Source organism: Muntiacus reevesi, chromosome 3, assembly GCF_963930625.1.
Source record: "Muntiacus reevesi chromosome 3, mMunRee1.1, whole genome shotgun sequence".
In the NCBI taxonomy this organism is placed as follows: domain Eukaryota; kingdom Metazoa; phylum Chordata; class Mammalia; order Artiodactyla; family Cervidae; genus Muntiacus; species Muntiacus reevesi.
Genome location: NC_089251.1, coordinates 110360351 through 110383637, shown reverse-complemented (window position 1 = coordinate 110383637; position 23287 = coordinate 110360351). Strand labels below are relative to the sequence as shown.

Genomic DNA, 23287 nt, shown 5'->3' with positions numbered 1-23287 from the left:
CTCTCCATTAATGCTCCTACGCTAAATGTCCACCGCTTGAAGCTGGAATGAAATAAGTTTGGCATTAATAGGACTTTGTTCTACTTGCCACGTCAGCCAAAGAATTTGCTAGAAATAGTTGGGGCAGATTGACGAAAGATCGCAACTTGGCACAGGTTGAAAATTCAAAGGTTTCTTGCATGGAAACGGAGCTCTCGGGGGGCCCGTCACTAAGCCGTGGGAAGGAGACTCACGCTCATCTATGGCATATTTTCACCTCCTGCGGCTTCCACGCGGAGGGGGCCTGGGTAGGTATGATCTGATCAATCCAGGACGGCAATTCTCAGATTTAGTCACATCCAACTCCTGGCAAGGCAGTGAGGATATGAAACTGCAGCACTCCTGCCCTGAGCCTGAACACCTGGGGCGGGGTTCGGCTCTTTTACTTCAGTATCTTTCTCCTGAGCATCTGTGATTTGATTTTAGGGCCCAAGCAGCAACATCGAAGGCTGCTCTGCAGACTGGAAAGAGGCAGAGGCAGTCACAGTAGTGGGGGCGAGAAATCAACTTCTGGACAAGCAAATATTTTCATTCCAGATGTTTATGTTCTGCCTGCTTCCCCCAAAAAAGATTCATGTGGGACAGGCAAATATTTATGCAGTTAACCGAGGTCTCCTTCCCTCCATGCATCTGTATATAGTGGGAAATGATTCCGACACAACACCAGTACACAATGAAATTCCTTAAAGCCAGAGATTCATCTCTAATTTTCTTGAGCTCATATAGCCTTTGGTGTGTATAACAATTTGTTTCCAAGATCTTTTTCTTTAAATAAATTTATGGCTTCTCTTGATGTTAATAGTTTATGCTCTTAACACTGGAAAACTCAGTTTTAATTGAGTCTTTTCTCCAGTACATCTGACTCGATCCTGCTCTTAATAAATATAGAAAATTTCCAACCCCTTCCGTGAGTGGGCAAAAGGAAAATACAGTCAGAAAGGAGATATAGCCTAGGTGAAGACGAGGCCTGAAGCACAGCTGTACATTAAAACTGTCTGGGAAAAGTTTAAAAATCCCAGTGCTCGTGCTGTATTCCGGACCAATTAAATCAGAACCTCTGGGGTAGGAACTTGGGCATCAGTATTTACTAAGAGAGCCCTGGGGAGTTCCAGACTGCAATTAAGGTTAGAATCCCTGTTCTAAAGATTCATGAGACCAGTTCTGTTCAATGTCAACCAAGACTATGACAATTTCTACTTTATTTCACCCCAAAGTGAAAACTCTTCCTCTAAATGATCAACCTTGGCCCTTCAGATAACATAATAGAAAGAATGTTAACCAGAGTCAGGAGAGGAGGTCTGAGTCAGTGCCTCACGATTTAAACTGGCAGGGCCTGGAGCTGGTCACTAACTGCCTTTGCGGGGTGTTCATTCCCTGAGCTATAAAAAGGGATTATCGCCCTGCCACGTATCCCACAAGGCTGTTGTGGGGACAAGCTAAACTCTTAATGGGATGCAAGGGCTCTACTAAGAATATCACACACACAAGGAATCTTTGATCTCATCTGTCCACGAGGTCAGGTATCAGCCCGGTCCAGCCTCTACTCCCCTTCAAAGCAGGCCCCCTGGAAACTCCTCCGCGGAGAATTTAAACACAATGGATGGTACAGGGAACAGAAGAGAAACCTCTTCTCTGACATGCAAGAAAACTTCAAATTCCAGGCCTGACAAACTGCTCCCACTGGTGCCAAATTTAAGCGCACTTTACTCAGATCACAGAGAATCTGATAATGCTTTAATCTAATCCAGAGCCTAATCACAGGAAAGGCTAAAGCTGTTTGTCTCCCTCAACCCCATCTGGACCGACGCCACTCTGGTACCATTCTTAGTTACTCAAGGATCGATAATCAGAGCTCCTACCATGATTACAGCGGCACTATTACACAAGACCACCTCTGAGACTACATCAGCGTGAAGTCTCTGCCCTTTGCGAAAGTATACACCCCGAAAGACCTGCATCTGAAACTGCTAAAGAAGCCTCTAGACTGAACTGCTTCTCTGTCAAAACGTGAACCTTTCTCTATAGAAGGTTTCCTTATAGTCTAAAGCAGGAAAATTGATTATATTTATAGGTTGCTTTCTAAAAGGTCCAGCTCTGAAAGCAAGAAATCTAAGTCTTCTTTTCCCACTGATTCTTATCATTAAAAACCAAGACTACTCCAGAGCTCTGTAAAGTATGTGACAGACGGAGAATGGCTTCTGGGAGAGCTGGAAAAAGAGGAAGTTTTGCTGATTTAGGTCAAGAACACAAGTACAGAAAAACAAAAAAGGTGCCAATGTCTTTCCAAGAGATCGGCATTTACTTGGCAAAGTTTAGGTTTAACCTCTGAAAAGCTCATTCCGGGAATGAAAGTGGAGGAAAGAGATCTTAAATAAGAGACCTGTAACTTTAATTCAATACTTTCCCCAACCCCAAATGAGATGAATGAAATTAAAGATAGCCTTTGCAATAAGATACAACATTTATTTCCTACTGAACTTTGCTGAATGAGGGGAGATAAGAGATCAGACCCACAGCCATGTAAAAATCCTTCAGCCATGTATATTTAGCTTCCTTCTGACCAATATCAGCAATTTGGCTTATAGGAATAGCTTTTTTTATGTGGGGATGTACAAACCAAGTTTCTAAAAAGTCATCATTAGAGTTAAGGTAGAGAGGCTAGAGAAAATATTTGACAGATTAAAAAATTCTGAGAGGAGATTCACACTAATAGAGACTGCTAGAACGTCACAGATGGCAACAAGTATTTCTTATAACACCTCAAAGCAGATGAGCAAAAAATGCACAAATAATTTCAGATGACATCATCCAGAAATTAGACACCCCTTTGAGAACTACTCTATTTATTCAGGATATAATTTCAACACAAAATTATATTTCATGCATCTCATACCAACTACCAAAAGCAAATAATAATCTTTAAATATCTAAACTATACCAAAATATGTCAAGTTTATATACTTAATTCAGGAGTCTTCTGAGACCTACCCAAGGTCTATTTATTTGTACTTTATATATAATGCTAACAAGATAGACTGAATGTTTCCTAGACATCTGCAGATTAGAAAATAGCAAAATAGGAAGAGTAGAGAATAAACTGGCTAGGAGCAGGCATCCTGACAGCGCAGAGATGTAACAGCTGTAAGCCTAACAGAAAAGGAGGATAAAAACTACTTAAAAGCAGATTTTTAAAAAAGCAGATGAATCTAGAATCTCAAAAAAGTACATTTACAGTGTTTGGCATAAAATGAGTAGTTACATGAAGATGTAGGAAAATGTGACCCATAACCAAGAGATAAAACAGTCAACAGGGATAGACCCAATAATGACAAAGATGACTTTTTGAAAAGCTATTATAGATGTGCCTTAGGATTTAAAGGACAAGTTGAAAACAATGAGTGAACACATGTGAAACATCGGAGAGTTCAAACAATGAAAAAGGTCCAAAAAAAGAAAAAGGTCCAAATGGAAATTCTAGAGGTTAAAATCACAACAAACTGGAAAATTCTTCAAGAGATGGGAATACCAGACCACCTGACCTGCCTCTTGAGAAACCTGTATGCAGGTCAGGAAGCAACAGTTAGAACTGAACATAGAGCAACAGACTGGTTCCAAGTAGGAAAAGGAGTACGTCAAGGCTGTATATTGTCACCCTGCTTATTTAACTTATATGCAGAGTACATCATGAGAAACTCTGGGCTGGAAGAAGCACAAACTGGAATCAAGATTGCTGGGAGAAATATCAATAACCTCAGATATGCAGATGACACCACCCTTATGGCATAAAGCGAAGAAGAACTAAAGAACCTGTTGATGAAAGTGAAAGAGGAGAGTGAAAAAGTTGGCTTAAAGCTCAACATTCAGAAAACTAAGATCATGGCATCCGATCCCATCACTTCATGGCAAATAGATGGGGAAACAGTGGAAACAGTTGGTGACTTTATTCTGGGGGGCTCCAAAATCACTGCACATCATGACTGCAGCCATGAAATTAAAAGCTGCTTGCTTCTTGGAAGAAAAGCTATGACCAACCTAGACAGCATATTAAAAAGCAGAGACATTACTTTGCCAACAAAGGTCCGTCTAGTCAAGGCTATGGTTTTTCCGGTAGTCATGTATGGATTTGAGAGTTGGACTATGAAGAAAGCTGAGTGCAGAAGAACTGATGCTTTTGAACTGTGGTGTTGCAGAAGACTCTTAAAAGTCCCTTGGACTGCAAGGAGATCCAACCAGTCCATCCTAAAGGAGATCAGTCCTGGGTGTTCACTGGAAGGACTGATGCTGAAGCTGAAACTCCAATACTTTGGCCTCCTCATGTGAAGAGTTGACTCTATGGAAAAGACCCTGATGCTGGGAAAGATTGAAGGCAGGAGGAGAAGGGGATGACAGAGGATGAGATGGTAGGATGGTATCACTGACTTAATGGAGTTGAGTCTGAGTAAACTCCGGGAGTTGGTGATGGACAGGGAGGCCTGGCATGCTGCGGTTCTTGGGGTCGCAAAGAGTCGGACACGACTGAGCGACTGAACTGAACTGAGAGGTTAAAAAAAAATACCTGAAAATTAAAAATTCACTGGGTGGGCTTAACAGCAGATTGGACACTACAGAAGAAAATTTCAATGAAATTGAAGATGGGTTAACATAAAGTATCTACACCAAAGCGCAAAAATTGAAAAGAAAATGAACAGAGATTCAGTTACTTCTAGGAAATATCAAGCAATTCAACTTATATGTAAGTTAAGTTCTAAAACAAAAGGGGGTATATTGGGGTAGGAAAAATATAGAAGACCTAAGAGCCAAATTTTTTTCTAACTTGATAAAAATATCAACCCATAGACACAAAAAGCTCAACAAACCTCAAGAAGGATAAACAATTACATCACATTTAGGTACATCGTCAGATGACTTAAAGAGAAAATCTTAATAGCATCCAAAGGGAAGGGAAAGACATTACATGCAGGGGAATATACTCTGATCTTTCATCAGAAGCAATACAAGTTACAAGACAATGGTTCTTTCATGTAAAGAAAAGGTGGTCAGGGGGAAGGGGATCAACATAAAATTTTATGTCCAACAAAAATATTTTAAGAGGAGGGCAAATAGAGGCATTTTCAGAAAACAAAAGCTGCAAGAATCAGTCAACAGTAGACCTACACTTAAAAAAAATGTTCAGAGGAATTTGATTTATAGGTTCAAGGCAAATCCAATAAAAATCCCAGCATGATTTTTCATAGAAACTGATGTACTTATTCTCAAATGTACTTCAGAAATGTAAAGGACTTATAGTAACTCAAGCCATTAAAAAAAAAAAGTTCAAAGATGGAGAAATCACACAGCATCAGTATCGTATGAAATGACAAGGACCTACTGTATAGCACAGCGAACTATATTCAATATAACAATCTGTAACAGAAAAGAAACTGAAAACAAAGATATATAAAAAACTGAATCACTTTACAACTGAAACTAATGCAGCACTGTAAATAACTATACTTAAAAAAAAAAAAAAAAAAACTTAAAAAAAAAAAAGCCCCCAAAATTCCAGGAAACAAAAGCAAGATGTTTTGCTTAAAGCCAATCACACTCAAAAAAAGATAGTATAAATTGGCATAAAGACAAATCAATAGAACAGAAGAGTCCAGAAACAGAACCACATACTTATGATAAATTAATCTAACACGGTATCAAAGCAATTCCAAGGGGAAGAGAAAGCTTTTTCAACAAATGGGACTAAACAACTAGACATTTAAATGGAAATAAAGAACCTCAACCATATACAAGAGTTAATTTGAAGTATATGAAAGACCCAAATGTAAAAACTAAAATGATTAAGCTGCTTAGAATTAAAAGGAGACTATCTTCATGATCTTTGGGTAAACAAAATAAAATTTTTAATCCACACAATAGTACCACCATAAAAGAAAAACATTGATACGCCAGATTTCATCAAAATTTAAAACTTCTGCTCTCTGAATGACACATCAAGAAAATGAAAAAATAAGTCATAGAGTATGAATATAGGAATACATGCTATTGCTTAGTCACTCGATCATGTCTGATTCTTTTGCAAACCCACGGACTGTAGCCCACAAGGCTCCTCTGTCCGTGGGATTTCCCAGGCAAAAATACTGGAGAGGGTTGCTATTTCCTGTTCCAGGGGATCTTCCTGATCCAGGTATCAAACTTACATCTCCTGCATTGGCAGGCAGATTCTTTACTGCTGAGCCTGGGGAGCCTAAGCATATATACATCTGACAAATGACATATATCCAGATTATGCAAAGGATTTCTAAAATTCAGTAAGAAGATGATAAACAGTACAAATTTTAAAAAAATTTTCAGGGGCGGGAGTCGGGGGGGGAGCAAAAGATCTGAACATACACTTAAAAGGAAGATAAAGAAATGGCAGATAAACATATGAAAAGATGTTAAATAACAATAGCTAACAGGAAAACAAAAACTAAAACTCCAACTAAATATTACTATACACCAAATAGAATGGCTAAACCAAAAAAGGTGGACAATAGCAAGTGTAGGCGACGATGCAGAACTCTCACACACTGCTGGTAGGAGTATATAATGGTCTAACTATTTGGGAAAAGTGTTTCCACTTTCCTATAAAGTTAAACATACATTTACTCTGTGAGCCAACAATTATATCCCTAGATGTTGACACAAAAGAAACAAAAATATACCTACATAAAGACTTGTGCCTAAAATGTTCATAACAGCTTTATTAATAATAGCCAAACACTGGAAACAACCAAAAGGGCCCACCACAGGTGAATGAATAAACAAACTGCGGGACATTCACACAATGGAATACATCTCAGCAAAAAGAAGCGAAATACTGCTACACACAACATGAACGAGTTTCAAAAACATTAGCCTCAGTGAAATAAAGTTTTGCACAGAATGGCATATATTGTACTACTCCATTTAGTTGAAGTTCTAGAACAGGTGAGACTAATCTCTGGCGACAAATCAAAACAGTGTTTGGGTATAGAAGATGGGGGACTGATTGAGAAGGAGCAGATGGAACTGTCTGGGTGATGGAAATGTTCTATATCTTCCTAGGGGTATAGTTTACATGGTTTTCTGCAGTTGTTAAAATTTAGCAAACTGTATATTTAAGATCTGTGCATTTGCCTATATGTAAGCTGCTGCTGCTGCTGCTGCTGCTAAGTCGCTTCAGTCGTGTCCGACTCTGTGCGACCCCTTAGACGGCAGCCCACCAGGCTCCCCCGTCCCTGGGATTCTCCAGGCAAGAATACTGGGGTGGGCTGCCATTTCCTTCTCCAATGCATGAACATGAAAAGTGAAAGTGAAGTCGCTCAGTCGTGTCCGACTCTTCGAGACCCCATGGACTGCAGCCCACCAGGCTCCTCCGTCCAAGGGATTTTCCAGGCAAGAGTACTGGAGTGGGTTGCCATTGCCTTCTCCATATGTAAGTTATACTTAAATAAATAAGTAGTTTCCTTGGGCTCCAAAATCACTGCAGACAGTAACTGCAGTCATGAAAGTAAAAGATGCTTGCTCCTTGGAAGGAAAGCTATGACAAACCTAGACAGCGTATTAAAAAGTAGAGACATCACTTTGCCAACAAAAGTCTATAGAGGTCTATAGAGGCAAAGCTATGGTTTTTTCAGTAGTCATGTATGGACGTGAGAGTTGGACCATAAAGAAGGCTGAGCACTGAAGAGTTGATGCTTTTGTGGTGCTGGAGAAGACTCTTCAGAGTACCTAGGACTGCAAGGAGATCGAACCAGTCAATCCTGAAGGAAATCAACCCTGAATATTCTTTGGAAGGACTGTTGCTGAAGCTACAATGCTTTGGCCACCTGATGTGAAGAACTGACTCATTGGAAAAGACCCTGATTCTGGGAAAGATTGAAGGCAAAAGGAAAATGGGATGGCAGAGGATAAGACGGTTATATAGCATCACTGACTGAATGGACATGAATCTGAGCAAACTCCAGGAGACAGTGGAGGACAGAGGAGCCTGCTGGGCTTTAGATCCTGAGACGGAAAAGAGTCAGACATGACTTAGCAACTAAACCACCACCACCACCTGCATCACAGGGTTGTTGCAAAAAAAATAAGGCAGTGAGAGACCAACAGTCTTACCTAAATGATTCATCAGGCCCTAATGGGACATGCTGTATTGCACAGTGGATTTAATGGTGACCCCCAAGTCACAGTAGAGGTGAAATGAGGGGAGAAAAACCTATCAGCCACTGAAAATGGTTGTTATTCAGTGAAAGCTATTTACCCAGAAGTTTCGTCTATAGAGCAGCTGACTCCCAGAACATGTCAGGTAAAAGTATAATTATTGCTTATCTGTTAAGGACACTAATCAGTATGCCCAAGTTTCTTCTGTACCACTGCAATACTGCATTAAAACAGATGGACAACCGCCCTAGCCTTAGCTTTTAATTAATGAAAATTCAGAGTTAAGAGACATACTCAGACTCTCTTTCGAATAAGGGCTCTTCTGACCACCTGCCTGTCAAGTGTGGGGAGACCTCAACCCCGATCTTAGAAAACAGCCTTCTCAAGGGAAGAAACGCGCACAACTGGGCCACCACATTGGGCTGCAGCCTATAGCTGTGGTCTCCATGGTTTCAGTTTTCTTCGGGGATGGAGAAACCAAAAAGCAGGTCTGACTTCCAGCTATCTCAGACACACCCTGCATTTAAGAGAACCAAAACCATACTGCCTTGGCTATTAACCAGTCACCAGAGCTGAGTGGGGGTGAAGGGGGGAAAGGGGGACTTGGATCCTTGGGTCCTCAGAACTCCTTAAGGAATCTCCAGTTTCTTTTTCTTACCATCATGTGCCATGAGAATTCAGAGCTTAAAAAGTCTGTTTTTTTCCCAAAAGTATGCAAATACTGGTTCATAAGGCCTTGGCGCTGAGACAGTGGAAAATGAAGAACCAGAGCCTGTTGTTTCAATGAGCCCGGTCTTTCGGGGGCTGCGGTTGCACAGAACTGGAATAATAATCATTCTTGGTTCAGGACACTCATTCCTGCTCCATGTATGTGAAAGTCACTCAGTCGTGTCCGACTCTTTGCGACCCCATGGACCATACAGTCCATGGTATTCTCCAGGCCAGAAAACTGGAGTGGGTAGCCTATCCCTTCTCCAGGGGACCTTCCCGACCCAGAAATCAAACCGGGGTCTCCTGCATTGCAGGCGGATTCTTTACCAGCTGAGCTATCAGGGAAGCCTGCTCCATTTATGGCACATCTTTTAAAAGTTAACGTAAAAAGTGCCCACCACTCTCTCTTGAATCCTGCCCATCATGCCCTTGTGAAAGCTTTCCTGACTTGGCCAATGAAACCAAGGCAGGAGAGAATTTCCTGAAGCCCTCGCCACCTCCCTTGGTGCAGATTTGACTTAGGATGCAGAGGCAATCATCTTCTCCATGCCAGAGGCAGTACCCATAGGCTGGTTGCCCACCTAGATTACCAAATAGCTTCCCTGCATGGGGCTTTCCAATCTGCGAGCCTGATTTATTTTTTTCAATAAGAGAAAAGATGTAAGTCCCTTTGAGCAAACTATGTGTGATATATATCACAATATTTATTTTTGGTAGAGTAATGGATCAGTCTTCGGGGAGAGCTAGAGAAAAGGCATTTCTTGAGCTCGGATATAAATCAGTCACTCTGAAAACTGCAGGGAATCTATATTCTTGCCCCCCTGCTAACAACAGTGTGAAATAAGCAGCTGACTTTTAAAAGTCATTGCACTATGTGTTTCTAAACCTAACACTAAGGACAGAGTTAAAGATGTGAGGCCTGAGAAATAACTTCTTCTGGAACATCTGCATCAAGTCCCCAAAATAATGGTGCAGTTCAGGACAAAAGTAGAGACCCACCCAACCTGTGGTGGTTAAGTTGTAGACCCAGTGGGGACAAGGTCTAAGCTTGCTCTACTTGCAGTCCTCTTAGTTCTAAGAAGCACTTAAAAAGAAAGATGAAGTGTATGATGGGGCATACAATGTGAGGGTCTCCCAAGGGACCTGTCCCGTTATTATAGGCCAGTCTTCTTGTCTATATTAAATGTATCATAGAGCAGAAAACACATCAGGAGAGAAACTGAAGGACAAGGGGGTAAAAATCTTCAGTGGATTTTCAACTCAAACAGAGCTCTTCGAAGGAAAGCTATTTAAATCTGAGATGTTCCTATTATTAATTATCCTGAACATCTCGCAGGCTCAGATTCACATGCTACAAAGAACACAAAGCCTTTTAATTTTCCTACCTGTCCCTGAGACTAGCAGTGATAAATCAGATACACAGAGAAACCACATGTGACTAACAAACCAGCCCATTAGTGGGGAGCAAAGATCGTCTGCCAAGATGACTTATCTGGACATAGTCACACATCATAACCAGCAATGTCCTGGAGGCTTAAGACAGCAGGCATGGAAGGCAAGAGCTGGGGGCACTCCCTGCCTGAGCCAAGTCTCAGGACTCCAGGGTAGCTCGGGCATCCTCCAGATGCCTGCTATCCAGGCATGAAAGATTTTACTCACGGCTGCCCCTGCCCCAGTCCCTTCAAGTTGTACTTGGAAGATTACTGCAACTTCTAAAAGACTTCTTGGGTCACAGAGCTGCTGAGCCCCCCAAACCTTGCTATGGTCTCTGCTCTGCAACTCTTGGAATTCCAGGTACCCTCAGGGAGAAGACCCGGCCTCTGCCACCAGGAACCTTAACTGTTAGTTAAAAGATCTTTACTGTAGCCACTCATTCAAGTATCTGGGCTCCAACAAAATGTCAGATCCTATCCTAGGTGCTTGGGCATATCCATAAATAAAGCAGGTGGGAACGGATGGGAGAGAAAACTTCCCTAAATGCCAATCCCTTCATTTTACCATGAAAAGTGAGGCCCAGTGACAGATAGAAATTTTTACCTGAGGTCAGGGTTGATGGCTTGGCTAGGGCCTGAACCCAGGCTAGACACTCAAGATGACTGGGACATACAGTGGTGCATAAGAGCACATTCTTCATATAGGTGAGGGGCAGCCCCGCTCTCACTGTCCAATTCCCTTTAACAAAAGCCCCCTTTACTGGGAGGGACAATTGAGGTTCTCTAGATCAGCAACCAGCCATCATCAGTAGGACTCAACACTGTCTGAAACCTTTTATTAGGATGTAAGCCTGGCAAGCTATTCACCCCCAACTCTTGTCATGTGTTCAGTTCAGTTCAGTTCAGTCACTCAGTCATGTCTGACTCTTTGCGACCCCATGGACTGCAGCACGCCAGGCTTCCCTATCCATCACCAACTCCTGGAGCTTACTCAAACTCATGTCCACCGAGTTGGTTATGCCATCCAACCATCTCATCCTCTGTCGTCCCCTTCTCCTCCTGCCTTCAATCTTTCCCAGCATCAGAGTCAGCTCTTTGCATCAGGAGGTCAAAGTATTGGAGCTTCAGCTTCAGCATCAGTCCTTCCAATGAATATTCAGGACAGATTTCCTTCAGGAGGGACTGGTTTGGATCTCCTTGCAGTCCAAGTGACTCTCAAGAGTCTTCTCCAACACCACAGTTCAAAAGCATCAATTCTTGTCATATGTGAGAAAGGTCTATTGAACTTGAATAGCAGCCTACCTATGACCCTAACATAATTACAACAATAATTTCCCATATTATCCTCAGATCTGTAAGGGAAGGCAGTCTGCAAGCTGTTTCTCATTCTTACCGACCCCTTTACTCCCCAAAATGAACCCAAGATGAGGATCTGTCACTGTTCAGTCCCATCTCTAAAGTTCAATACACGTGACAGGAATACTTACCTATGTGGTGCTAGGGATACAACAGTGAGCACATCACCATCATCAACAAGAGCACAACACTGTCCCTAATTTCAAGGAACTGAGACACGCTGAAAACAGGGCTGGGAGAAGCCCAACTGCTAAGGAGTCCCCGGCCAGACTGGCAGTCTACTTAGGGGCCGAATCTGGAAGCAAGAGTTTATGTGACCAATCTCTTTTCCTCTCTCTCATCGCACTTTACAGAAGGAAAGATAAGGTCCAGGAAGGAGAGGAGGTGGCTTGTCCAAAGTCAGACAGTTGGTGATTGAGCTGACACTTGAATCCATGTTCTCTGGGTTCCCCTTTTCACCACACCGCCTCCTCCAAGGTTCCAAAATTACAAGTGAGGAGAAATCGTTGGTTCCCAGTGACAGATGGTTTCCTGATGTGTGAACAACCAGAACAGGCAGCCTCAACCCATCTTATCAGCAGAGACCTTGTGTCCATGTCTATCTCTCACACCAGAATGTTCATAAGAATACTTCATCGATCTAGAGCCTGAATGTCCAGTCTTCATTCACTCTCATTTATCACCCCCTCTGAATCACTCCTGATGCTTACTTTTGCTTTAAAAACCTCATCTTATAAGAACAGAGCCCTTTTTATCTGATGCTAGCTCCCCCTCTGTTCCTGGGGTCTAATCAATCCATGTCTGGAAATAAACAAGCCAGGGAGGAAAGCAGCAGTCCCTTTTCTGAAAACAGGTACCTTTCTAAAATGATCTACCCCTGGGCTTGGCACAGATAGAAATTTAAATGAGAAGGAAATAAAGACATCCTCCAGCAACAGTCAAACGCATTCCTCATCAGGTGGGACACCAGGGAAGTTAACTCTGTGTTAACAGCTAAACCAGACACTGCCCACATTTTTTTTTCCCTTCGGGTTATTTGGGGAGGTGGGGAAGGGAGGGATTCAAACTCAAGACACCTGAAGAGACAATAGGCTTCAAAATATAATAGCATATATAGTCCTGTCCCCTCTGTTCTGAAGAGCTTGAGGTCTTCAAGACAGTAAAAGAGGGCTCTTTGAATTGAGGGCTCTTTGAATCTGTACCTTTAGCATCGAACAACTAAAGGTACAGACAAGCAGGCTTCTATCTACTACCAGGGGTGTGCAGAGACGCCAGACAGAAAGATCCAGACACCTGGCAACTAACACAGACCTCCACCCATTGTGTTACTTTATACTCACCGGCACAGCAGAATTTCCACACCTCCCACCATCCCCAGACACTGCAGTAAGTCACTGCCCACAGCCTTTGCCCTCGAGGGAGGTTCTCTTGGTACAGAGGGGCAGAACTTGGTTCCCCATTAGCCAGCCCACTCTTCCTACCACGGCTCCCAACCAGAGGCTTTCAGAAATGGGTCACAGTCTTAGATGCAAATGCAGAAAGCACTGCTTCCGAAGAGGACAGTAGTTAATTCTTAATCCTTTGGCGGATCTTTTTGAAAACCTAATGGCAGCTCTACACCCCATGAAAAACTGCACGCATGCACTTCATATGTAATTTCACTGGGAGTCACTGCCTTCCAAGGAGGTCTGAAAGGGTTAATGTGCTCAGAGGCAGTTTTGGGAAAGGGAGCTGGAGTGGTTCAGGTGAGTAGTCAACAACACAGCTCCTTAACCAGTGGGGGAGAAATGATGCCCCTTTCTCAGCTACTGCAAGTTCCAAGCTTCAATTAATCTTTGGGATTTCAGTAAGAATTTGGAAACAGTGCACACTCACACACAAGAAGCAAGGACTAATCTTTGTGATTTCCAATCCTGACATCACAAAATGTCCAGCGACTGCTAGTTCTTCAGTAAGATAGAGTCTCCACAGGGCTAAGCATAGAAAGCTGAGTAACAACAGCAGAGATAACTAAGGGAGAGGTGGACTCTGGGAGCGAGGGTAGACTGGACAAGGGGAGGAGGGCAGCTCAGCTCTCCGCTGGCTCTGAGCAGGTCTTGGCAGGGCAGGTCCTGACCCTTGCTGCCTGCTCTCCCTGGAAATCAGAGCAGGCTTGCTGACTGCTCTGCAGCAAACCAAGAGGTCCAGATAGAAGCAGTCCTTTCCTTCTGGGTCCACGGGGACAGGGGAGCATCTTCTCGATTCTAGGGAGGAGACCCTGGCCCACTGCTTGCCCACAGCCCCCTCGTGGTCCGGGGGTGTCACTGCAGCCCCCTCCGCAGTGCTGGGCAAAATCCTCACACAGGCGGCTCCAACAGCAGGCAGCTCTAACAGTGGTTGAGCAGAACATTTAGTTATCAGTGGTGGCTTGGCAACTGTCTCCAAGCCATGGTGAGGCTGCATTTGCTTTTGGTGTCTTAAACTAGGACTCAGATTCAGACTCAAAGTGATCCATCTAACCCCTCTCAGGTACAATCCCTACAGGAAACCAGTCCAAGACCTGCTTCATTAAGCCAATAACCTCAGAGCTTCTGTATCATTACCACTACCTTATTGATTACTGCTCCTTGTATCACATGCAATTATGTACAATTGTTCCAAAGCTCGATAGAAACAGTTAGCAAGAATGTAGGACATCTTCTGGCTTGTGGGTTGCTGACTAGATTACAAAATACTTGCAGGACATGAAGTATCCCCCAAATTCTGGATTTCCAGGTAGCAGATCCTAAAGGGGTTTAGGAGATGTCATGACTTAAGGACTCACAGTGAGAAAGAACATGGCCCCTGGCCCCTTCGAACAGAAAGGGTGCCCATTAAATGAACCCCACTCCCGTATTCTTGCCTCAAGGCTCCCCTGGACAGAGGAGCCTGGTGGGCTACAGTCCATGGGGTCGTAAACAGTTGACGCCTGAAGAGACTGAGCACACATGGATGCATGCAGCAACTCCACAGAAATCTTATTAGCATCTCCAAAAGGGAGGGAGCAAGGCCCAGCTGGGCTCAGGACTGGACAGGAAGGGCCAAAATCTGGGGGTGAGGGAAAGTTGGTCTAGGGCTTTAGCTACTATCCATCAGGAATGCGGATGGTTAACTGAACCCAGCACTAGAAAAGTGTGCAGGAAGGAGTGAAGGTGGGAAGTTTGGGAGGAGGGCCTCGAGTAGGTCAGGGAGCCCGGAAGTGACTGGGGGTGAGTGAGGATGGATGGGAGCACAAGAGCGTCTTTTAAAATATTCTGTGGAAGGAGGAGAGTCCTTACCTCCTTGATTTTCTCCCGCTGGGTCTGAACTAGGCTCTGAGGCTCCTTACTCCTGTCGGCCCTAGTCCCCAGGACCGGGTGGCGGAGGCGGCTCCGGAACGTCTTGAAGTCAAAGCTAGAGGGGACGCTCCCCTCCTGGGGTCTGAGGGCCGTGGCGCCGCCGCCCCGGGCCGCCGTGGCCTCCTCCCGGGGTCCGGTGGGGTGCGTGCGGCGCAGCCAGCCTTTCCTGCGCCGGGAACTGGCTTGGCTGCCGGGGTCATCCTCGCCCGGGGCTGGAGCCGCGGGGGCCGGGTTGGGAGGTGACTCCTGTCCGCGGACCCGCGGGTGGCTGGCGACTTGGGCCACTGCCTCCAGGCTGGGCTGCTGGGTCCGAGGGGCCAGGAAGAGGCGCTTGAGGCGAGACGAGTTGGGCAGCAGAAACAGGGCCCCGAAGCACAGGGTGACCAGGCCGGAGAGGAAGAGGAGGAAGACGAACTTCTGCGGCAGCCGCAGCCCCCACGGGGAGGCCGGGACGAAGCCGGGCACTTTCCTCACGAGCATCGTGACCGGGCACGAGGCTGGGGCACGCTCAGCTCCGGCCGAGCTCCTGAGGTCCTCGGAGTCCAGGCACTTGTCAGCAGCGGGGCTCGGCGAGGGGAGGTCGTCGAGGGCGCGCCGCCCGGGGTGGGGGTCCCTGAGAGTTCCGCCCTTTGGGGGGCTTGTTCCCGAAGTTCAGGGAGTTTAGAGAGAGTCCTCCCGCGCCGGGACAGGGGAGCGGCGGCGGCGGCGGCGGCGGCCTCGGCGGGGCCCGGGCGAGCGAGGCAGGAAGGCTCGGGGCCCGGGCCCGCGAGGGTCGACCGCGCGCCGCAGCCTTCCCTCCGACCGCCGCGCCGCCCCTCCTCGCCGCGGCCGGAGCCCGCGGGGCCCGCGCCCCTTCCCGCGCTGCGGCCGCCGCCGGAGCCCGTCACATGCCGTCCGCGGCGCTCAGGCTTGTCCGCGCGGAGGGGCGCCCGCAGGCCTCGTCCCCGAGCCGAGCCGCCCTCAGCAACCCCCAACCACCCCGGCCCAAAGTTTTAGCCTCAGGAGCAGTTTCCAGAAGGGGTCGACTCCCGGTGGCGGGGGGACGAAGCGGCCGGGCTGTCAGTGGCGCTCCGAGAGCGCGCTGGAGCGGCCGGGTCGCGACAGCGCCGGGGCTTTGGCTATCGGGACACGTTCACAACTTTGCTTCGCCGGTCGGGCGCCGGGGAGCTGGGGGTGGTGGTGGTCAGGCACTTCTGAGCCAGGCGGGGCAGGGTGGGGGGGGGGGGCTTCAGACGGGACCCCGGGAGCGGAGGGATGACTGAGCCAGGTCCAGAGCGCAGCGCCGTTCGCGACCAGCCGCGGCGGGGGCGGCTGCAGCTGCGCTGGGGACAGGGTGGGAGGGGCGGGAGTGTGGGCTCCCGCCCCGCCAACTCTCGGTAGGGCTCCGGGTTCCCGCTGGGATCACCTGTTCCCGGTGCCCGCCGGCTCCGCGGAGCGCGCAGTCCCGGCTGCGCCTCCCCCGCTGCAGCTGGCTTCCTCGCCGCGGCCGCTCCAGACGGGCCGCCGCCGCCGCAGGCTGAGCCGCCGCCGCCGCCGAGCCTGCGCCCCAACACGCGCGCACAAACCGCCCGGACGCCCCCGCCGCCGCGGCCGCCGCAGCTCGGGCTTTCACGGAGGCAGAGCCCGAGGCCCCGCCTCCCGCCGGGCCACGCCCTCAGGCCACGCCCACTGCGCGCGCCCCGCCGTCCGCCGCCGCCGCGGCGCCGCAGCCCGGCCAGTTGGCCTGGCGACCCGGGGTGGGGAGTGTGCTGGGGCCTAAGCCCGAGTCCGGGAGAGGGCCCAGGACTCCAAGCCACGCCCCCTCCCTCCAAGGGCCGGCGCCGCCGCGCACACGCCCCCCCAGCCCACCAGCACCAATGGTCCAGCTGCGCGGGGTTGGCGAGGGCGGGGGGTGGAGAGCGGCGCGAGGTCATTGGCTGCCTCGCAGGGATCCCCGTTGGGCTGCGGTCCCCCATTGGTTAATGCCCAGCATTCGCCGGACTGGGAGCAACCGAGACACCCCCCACCTCCGCCCCGCTTCTTGCCCCCACCCGCGTGGCTCAGGTTGTTGGTCCCCTGGAGCGGGCAGGGGACCCAGCCGGTCTGCTAGGGCTCCGGCGGCCGCTCGGTAACCTCACTCACCCCCTCAAGTGCCAGTCCAGAATTGGCAGGGAGCCGGGGGCTTGCCCGGGGGTCCCAGAGCTTCCGCGGGAGCCGTGGAGGTGCTGCTGTGGCCGGCTGTGAGGAAGGGCTGGCTGAAGCCCCCGGCTAGGGAGCTGCGGCCACGGTTGGGTTGGGTTCAAGCAGGGTTTCCACCGGACGCCGCCCCCCCACCCCGCCCCCGCACCGGCAGACCACAACTCTCTCTTCCTTTTCCTACGGCCCCAAACCAGGCCGGGGCCCCTGGGTGGGGCAGGGAGAGACGCTAACCGCAGCGGAGCAGCGTAGGGCAAGGAAGGAGAAAGAACCTTGGTCGTGTGCGTAGAAGACCACACACATCATGTGACATGCGTACCCAGATGCCTGCGTGTGTTTATGTGCTCGCGTGTGCTTCTATGCCTAGATGCAGATGCACTCGGAGATTACATGTGGGTGTGTCCCTGCACACAAACTTACGGTTAATTTAGGTAGAAGTGATTTACCAAAGCGCACGTAGACGTATATGCATATTATACATGTACTAATTTACATATTAGTATAAATAGTGACACGTACACACATCCTCACGTGATACTTACACAACAGGTCCAAGAAACACACGCGTGTACACACTACCAGGCATAGAGACACAGGTGTCTCCACCCCAAGGTTCTCACCCTTTCCTCCCTTCTTCTCCTCCTATTAAACCTAACCCAAGGCAAAGAAACAGTGCTGTGTGGGTCTTTCATGCAAAACACTTTATAGAGACGAATAACAGCAGAGGGAGAGACAAATTAAGAGGTGTAATAGGCAAGAGGGAAAATATCTGCTTTCAGCTGCAATTTAAAATGAAATGCAGCGTTGATGAGACAGAAAATACTGCAGGGAGGCCTTTCCGACAGAAGCGGCCCAGGCAGCTCTCACCTTGTAAATCTTACTTCTTCCCTGAGGCCTGTTACTGGTGGGACTCTGACATCCTTCTGCCTCTGGCCAGGCCGCTGACAGCAGACCCTCCCCTGATGTTTACATACCTTTGGCATGTCAGTGTCTTTCCATTGAAAAGAAGAGATTGCTCTGGGTAACAGGTGCAAATATTTTGGTCACGGGAGATGCATAGTCTCTCCCCACCCTACAAGCACACCCAACTTAAAAATGTGAAATGCCAGGTGAGGTGTTTCAGCCTCTCGTGAGTTTGACCGGCAGGAGTCAGGTGCCTGGAACCAGCTGTGAACATCAGAGACAAGCTTGCGGTCCACTTGGCGGCAGGAGCCCAGAAATCTGGCCAGGCTTCTTCCAATCTCCAGTGCGCAAGCGTCTCCCTACTGGGACCCACCTTGGGCAGAGGGAGGCTTGTCTTTGGAGAATCCGACAGGAAGCCAGCAGGCACTGGAGGCACCCCACAGCATACCACATGGAGAGTGCAGGGGAAGTCACCGCTCCGTCCCCTGAGAGGGGGAGGACCCAGGAGAAGGGGCGGACGGTCGGCAGTCTCAGCAGGCTATTTGAACTGGATCCTCACTGTGATTGTGACACAGTGACCAGTCTCTGGTATGCTGGTGAGCTGGGGTAGAAAGTCAGGCTGCAACAGGATTCCACAGACAGCCTGCAAAAAAACCAACAGAGCCTTGGAGGACAAATCCATTTCAAACCGATGTCATGTTGGTGATTTCATGACGCTGGTGATCCCGTAACCTTCTGTAATCTCCCTAGCAAGCTGGCTGAGGGCCCATCTGGAGGTCCCATTCCACCCCCATATCCCTAACCCTTGTAGACCTCACATACATTATGGCTCTTCTCTCACTGGATTTTACTATTGACATGCTGTCCCACAGCAGACTTCGTCCCTCACAGTGGGGACCATGCGTGGCTTGTTCACCTCTCTAACTGCCCAGTGTCTGGCACATGAGTGCTGTGTTTGTTGAGTAATGAATGAATAGGTGTGGGAGTGGATGCCCATTTCACAGATGAGGAAACTAACACTGAGGAAAGAGAATAATAATGAACCAACATTTTCAATGTGCTGAATACATGTTGCTTCATTTACTTTCAGAACATTCTAATGAGGTAGGTTCACTTTTACAAATAAGAATACTAAAGCTAGAGAGAGATTTAGAATAAGTTAACAAGTATCTTTCTCAGTTCAGTTCAGAAACTCAAGTGGGACTGGGAACAGAAATAAATAGCATTTTAAAATCTATTCTGTCAACAGTAGATTTTTATTTATTGAATTTTATTGATTGATTTCTATTTATTAAAATTAGATACTAGTTATTGTACTAGTCTCAGGTTGGTCGAAGATGAGCAAAGCATGGTCCTGGTCATTATAGATTCATTCTCAGTAAAGAGCTATTTGCTGAACACCTACTATGTGCCAGGGGCTGGGGAAAACAGCCCTAAATAAGGCAGATGTGAAGCCTGACTTCAGGGAGCTTCTTGTCTAAGAGGCAACAGGAACCAGTTCGGCATCAGAAGAGGAATCACCACGCACTGGGCCCTGTGCTGTATGCTTTGCCCTCATCCCATCTGCTCTCACAATGACTGTCTCTGAAGTAGGCATCGAGATCCCAGCTTAAGAGAAGGGGAAACTCAGGCTCAGGGGTGTGACATGACTTGTCCACACAGGGGAAAAATTGCAAATGTAAGAGAAAACCAGATTCATCCAGTGCTGGGATCTATGCTCTTTCTGTTAATAATACTAATAGTAACTAAGTTTAATGGGGCACATACTATGTGCTAAACCCTTAAAATCACATTGCATAGAAGTTCACTTAGTTGTTCCTTACAACAATCTCATGAGATAGGAACGATTGGTACTGGCATTTTACAGAAGAGGAAACTAAAGCACAGAGATTTTAAGGATCTTACCCAATGTCACACAGCTGGGAAGTGGCAGTAGAGAGATTTGAACCCAGTTGGTCAGGCTCAGAGCCCTTAAGTCTTTCAGAGTCTATTGCTTCCCTTTTAGCATGCCAAGAGAGCAGGTGCTGTAGGAAGTCAGGGCTGGGAAAGAACACTGGCCTCAGGCAGAATTTTCACAGGCTTGTAGGGAGGGCTATATGAGTTCACTCAGCCATTCAATAAGTATGTATCTGGTACCTGCTATGTTCCAGGCAATATACTAGGCTTTAGCAAAACAATGAGGAGCAAAGATAGATACATTGTTCCCATCATGGAGATTACAGTCTTAAAGGGAAGAGGAGTTTAAATAAATAATCTCCCAAATAAATCTGCAAGCTGCGATAAAAGTGAGTGATGGTGCTCTAAGAATGACAGATCTGGACCTAGACTGGGGTTGAAGGAAGTGGTGAGGGAAAACATCCTCTAAATGGAATTACCTAAGCCGAGAGTGATGGTGAGAACACCCAGGCTGAGGGAACAGCATATGCACAAGTCTTGGGGTGGAGAGGATATGCTAACTTTTGAGAACAGACTAGTCAGTATGTCTGGAGCAGAGAGAGTGAAAGGGAAAGACAGGAAGCATCACTGAATGGTTTAGGGCAGGAGTAGGAATGTGTGTGTAGGGGTGGGTGGGTGGGTGGATTCCGATTAACATTTTTAAAAGGCTACTGGAGCTAGACTGGGAAAATAGAATGGAAGGCAGGAGTGAATGAAGTGGGAGCCTTTCAGTGGATATTGCAATAGCCTATGGTGGCTTGGAGAAGGAAATGGCAACCCACTCCAGTACTCTTGCCTGGAAAATTCCATGGACAGAGAAGCTTGGTAGGCTACAGTCCATGGGGTTGCAAAGAGTCGGACACAACTGTGCGTCTTTCACTTCACATAGTGGCTTGGATTGGGGAAGTGGGAGATGGACAGGCCCACAGGATCCAAATCGTCCTCAGAATCCAGAACTGAGAGGACTTGGTGAAGGTTTGAGATTAGACTTGGATAGATAGGGAGATGCCTGCAAGGATTCCCGGGTCTCTAACTTGCCAGGGGACAGAGGCACTTGTTGAGACGGGAGCAGTGAATTTTGCTGTAAGAGGCTTTGCATCTACTCATTGAGAAGCCTCTATGCATTTGGTGCAGAATCTGAATCTCATATGGTCATTGTGTGTGCTAGTCGCTCAGTCATGTTCCACTTTTTTTGATTCCATGGATTGGAACCCACCAGGCTCCTCTGTCCATGGAATTCTCCAGGCAAGAATACCGGAGAAGGTTTCCATTTCCTTCTCCAGGGGATCTTCCTGACCCAGGGATCGAGTCAGGAGACCCAACGTGGGTCTCCCGCATTGCAGGCAGATTCTTAGAGATAAAGCCGAGTTGAGCCAAGAAACAACCATTGGGCAGCTTCCTTAATGGCCTCCAGGCAAATTCAACCTGAGCGAGACAGGCACTGATGTCTGAGGGTCTGCTGGGTGACAGCACACCAGGTTGGTCCGGAGATAAAAGTGCCTGCAGCTGTCTCAGGTTCTCTCCCGCAGACTGCAGATCCCTTGCTGTGCAGGGGGTGGCCAAGTTCAGGGTCACAGAGCCAGAAGATCTGTTCTCACGCTCATGAAGTTTTCTTTTCAACTCTTCTTGCTTGAGTCCCCAGTCCTGAGGTGGCGCAGTCAGCCAGTCAGAGGCGAGGGCTCTCAATGGGGAGCTATTTTGCACTCAAGGAACACTGACCATATTTGGACATAATTGTGGTTGTCACAACTGGGGGAGGCGTGCTGCTGGAATCCAGTGGATAAAAGTCAAGGCTGCTATCAGACAGCTCCCAATGCACAGGATAGCACCCCTCTCCCCCCAGATTGCCCAGTCCCATTGTCAGTTGTGCCAAGGGTGAGAAACCCTGGCTTAAAACCAAGGCTTTGAAGTCAGAGATGCCTGGGTTTGAATCCTAGTTTTACCATACATTAGCTGGTTGTTCTTGGACAACTTATCTGGCCTCGCTGAGCCTCAAGTTCTCCATCTGTCAAATGGGGTGAATAGTAACACGCACCTCAGAAAGATGACGTGAGGATTACTTGAAGTAACTGACCAAAAAGAGGCTGAAGCAAATGTTACGCGCATGAGCAGAGTCTGGGTTGAACTTATTTTTGATCTACCTCCCAAACTAAGTCCTTGGTATGCTGGAGAAGGGAAAGCAGGGTGGTAGGAATGCGGATCCTGGGACTCCCCTGGTGGGCCAGTGGCTAAGAATCTGCCTTCCAACACAGAGGACATGGATTCAATCCCTCGTCGGGGAACTAAGATCCCACAAGCTGTGGGGCTGCTAAGCCCACGTTCTTAGCTAGAGAAGCTCGCGTACCACAACTACTGAACCTGCACCCTCTCGGGATCGTGCACTGCAGTGAGCAGCCCACACACCAAAACAAAGACCCAGTGCAGCCAAAATTATTTTAAAAGTAAAAAGAACAAGGACCCCGGAGTCAGAGCACCAGTTTGGACTCCATCTCCTACCAGTAGCAAGAAAATTGCTGGGGAAGTAGCTGGGAAAATTGCTCATCTCTTGAAGCACCCGTTTCCTCATCTGTGAAATGGGGATGATCACACAGGGTGGTTATGGGATAAAGGAGCTAATTGCTGTACCTATTTTAGCAGGAGTCTGGTACACAGTGAGCACTGGATAAATGGGAACCAATGTTACAAAGGAATTAGTGCTGCAGCATTTCCCAGTAGCAAACAAGCTAGGGAGCAAGCTAAGGAAGTTCCGATTTCAAATACTCTGTCCATGGTCCCTATGAGGACTCTCATTTGTCAGACTGTACACACCGATGTTCATGTCAAAAAATATGGCCTCTACCCGGATTATAATAATTGTGCGATTGATGCACTCCTCTTGTACTAAGCACTGTTCAGGCCACCCCCTCCTCTCCAGGAGTTTCTAAATCATCCAACTCAAAGGAAGAAGGCTGCACATGTGAAATCTAAGGATCAAGATGCCTGAGAGTAATTTGCAGTGAATGGCAGAGCAGAGGTTGGCTCTTGTCAGTACTTGAGAATCCCAGCTGAGGCCACTTCCACATGTATAATAAGGGTTCTTTTCACTTTCACAGCCCTGGGTTACATTTACCTCACTGATGTTGTGAGGGTTAAATGAAATAATCCATGTTAATGTCTTAGCAGAGTGCCTGACATATCGCAGGATCTAAATATTAGTTGTTATTATTT

General features: G+C 47.5%; 1 protein-coding gene across 1 annotated transcript in view; it reads right to left on the bottom strand.

Moving 5' to 3' along the window:
- Positions 1-16202, bottom strand: part of MAN1C1 (mannosidase alpha class 1C member 1) — a 147678-nt gene extending 131476 nt beyond the window's left edge. The window contains exon 1 of the mRNA XM_065930088.1: positions 15008-16202. Within this exon, the coding sequence (XP_065786160.1) occupies positions 15008-15547 (540 nt within the window). The 5' untranslated portion in view covers positions 15548-16202. The remainder of the gene's footprint in view (positions 1-15007) is intronic.
- Positions 16203-23287: the final 7085 nt, after the last annotated feature.